Genomic DNA, 2,626 nt, shown 5'->3' with positions numbered 1-2,626 from the left:
TGTGTGTGTGTGTGTGTGTGTGTGTGTCTGTGTGTGTGTGTTTGTCTGTGTGTCTGTGTGTGTCTGTGTATGTCTGTGTGTGTGGGAGTGGGAGTGTGTGTGTGTGTGTACCTGTCTGTGGTTATCGATATCTATATGCATATCATATATAACATCGATCATGCATATTCATTCAATCGATCACGTGAAGTATCGAAATTAAAAACAACATATATACGTCAACCACACAGTAACGCGCGCCTCTAGTTCCCGCAAGTAGACATTATAACAAAGCCATCATCTCCTTTCCATACCCAAGAAGATCAAATGCTCCAGAGTATGGGGACACCCATCGTCACAGTCAGCTTCCGTTGCCAAGGTGAAGAATCCGTTCACAACGCCGTTCGAGATGGACCCGACGTTCACCAGTGCAATACGAAGTCCCGTGACTTTGGACTGATAGATTTTAACCGGCACGTCATAGGGTGCCACAGCCTCATTGACTAGTTCAAATGCATGATTATTAGACATTCTTTGCGAGGTGAAGATTATACAAATGATACGAATGTGATGTGAAGATTATACAAATGATACGAATGTGATGTGAAGATTATACAAATGATACGAATGTGATGTGAAGATTATACAAATGATACGAATGTGATGTGTATAATACTCCTGGTACCTAAGACAGGATGCGTCTCTAATATATACAATATGTACAAATATTAGCAATATGTACATAGCGTATCGTCATAAATATATTGTTTTTTATAATAAATAATAAAAACAATCATACGCATCGTGCGCGATCGACGGGTTTTTGGGTTTCCAAGCTTGTATCACTTGCCTAATATGTGATGTGAAGGCTTTAGGTTTTAGGGTTCTCACAGTTCCTCCCCTGTATAACTCGTATTATGAAATACATATCATAGGTAGCCCTCAAACCGAACATAAATATATCATTCGCTTTAAGTAGGCATTAATTATTATGTGTACAAATCCCTGAGTTGAAGAAAAGGTTGCAAGCGGATCAGATCAACTACCGAGGCCAATCAATTCAACAGTATGCAACCGCATTGGGAAGACGTTGGGCGACTTCAGCTCCTATCATATATCAGTGAAGTTGTATGAACGGTAAACAATGCATGATGCATTGAGCTCGTGAACTTAATCTCGAATGGCACTTCTATGAATATTGTACACTGCCTCTTGCGGCGTCACAATATGTCTGGATGGCCATCCCTTTAACAGAGCTTATGGGAATACCTATACAACACATAAACCAACGATGATAGAAGCATGGATGTATTGTAACAGTTTCTTTTGAGTAGCAATACTATCAACAATATCTTTTTGAGTAGCAATTCTATGCCCAGCCTCCTCTGATGTCGCACAACGGTTGAATGACGGGCCTCAATCACGAATCACATACTGAACCATGTGATTATGTTTGCTTTTAATAAGGGACCTTTGAGTATAGTTTACAAAGCACAGCTTACACTACCACACTCTCACAACCCCACAATCTTGTATTTACATACTGTATAGTGTACACAGTCCCTGAATATCACTATACGTGCTGTAAAGTGTATATTTATATTCACATACGTGCACTCGTGCAGTACATACTGTACGATACCGAATTTCTTTCGGAGAGAGCACTGGCCATTACTTTTCAAAAAAAAAATTACTTGGCCCCCCCAAAAAAATGCTTATATGCTACACATACCTTTTTTGGCTTTTGATCTTGAAAACATTGGAGAGAAAAAAACGTACATAATCAGAAATTCGAACTTTAAAAATACTCAAAAGGCAATTTTATTCAGAGGAGGCGACATACACAGCTACACTACGTACAGTGAACGTTGTCGAAGTCCTGTCGTCAAACTCGTGTAAATACTTACAATTGTACAACTTTATAAATGTATACGTGCATTTGAATATACTCTATATTCTAATGTGGATTCATGTGTGCATGGACTGCCATTGTGTCAGATATACAGCAAGCAGCACATAAACACGTCACAACGCCTGCTACAAACTCCATCTTTGTTTCATTTATTAGCTTGGTTAAAATCAAAAAAAAAATATACCAAGTTTGCATTGAAGTCTGTATTTCGTACCTTCCACTATGTTGAGAGCTTTGTCGTACTTATCGCACGCGTGCGTACGAGAAGGAACCCCTCCTCATATGCAGCCGATAAGCATGCAGAAAGCTCGTCTATTCACCAAAAGTATCAGCGCTCGGCCTATGCACACCGCACAGGCATCTATAGCAGGCACGCGCGCAGCCACCTTGCGCTACCGCACTGAATATAGTACACAAGGTGGTATTAAGAACTATGTCACCATGGCAACCAACACAACTCATAGATACGCCCACGCTAAAGTAAGCCAGGGACCTCATAATACGAGACTTCTGGTCGCCACTACGGCCGTTCTAGTAGCTGTCGCGGGAATGGTTGGTGCAACAGTACTAGGTGATGCAGCACAGGTAAGCATTCTACTTCTGCTAATCTTTGAATATATTAAACTCTTTCAGTTTAAGTTTATATTAATCATTACTATATATATATATAATATATATATATATATATATGTGTGTGTGTGTGTGTGTGTGTGTGTGTGTGTGTATATATATATA

At 39.7% G+C, this 2,626-nt stretch overlaps 2 protein-coding genes across 2 annotated transcripts in view; one reads left to right on the top strand and one right to left on the bottom strand.

Moving 5' to 3' along the window:
• Nucleotides 1–276: 276 nt before the first annotated feature.
• SARC_13154 (hypothetical protein) lies at nt 277–510 on the bottom strand (the record flags this gene model as incomplete). The annotated part of the gene is made up of 1 exon (XM_014292723.1): nt 277–510. The coding sequence occupies one exon, from the start codon at nt 508–510 to the stop codon at nt 277–279; it is 234 nt and encodes a 77-aa protein (XP_014148198.1).
• A 1,304-nt stretch (nt 511–1,814) lies between these two features.
• The window catches only part of SARC_13152 (hypothetical protein), a 2,335-nt gene continuing 1,523 nt past the window's right edge, over nt 1,815–2,626 (top strand). Inside the window, exon 1 of the mRNA XM_014292722.1 lies at nt 1,815–2,476. Coding sequence (XP_014148197.1) covers nt 2,114–2,476 — 363 coding nt within the window. The 5' untranslated portion in view covers nt 1,815–2,113. The remainder of the gene's footprint in view (nt 2,477–2,626) is intronic.

The sequence above is a fragment of the Sphaeroforma arctica genome (genome assembly GCF_001186125.1).
Source record: "Sphaeroforma arctica JP610 unplaced genomic scaffold supercont1.2951, whole genome shotgun sequence".
Taxonomy (NCBI): domain Eukaryota; class Ichthyosporea; order Ichthyophonida; genus Sphaeroforma; species Sphaeroforma arctica.
Note: the sequence above shows the minus strand (reverse complement) of the source record. Positions and strands in the feature narration are given on the sequence as shown.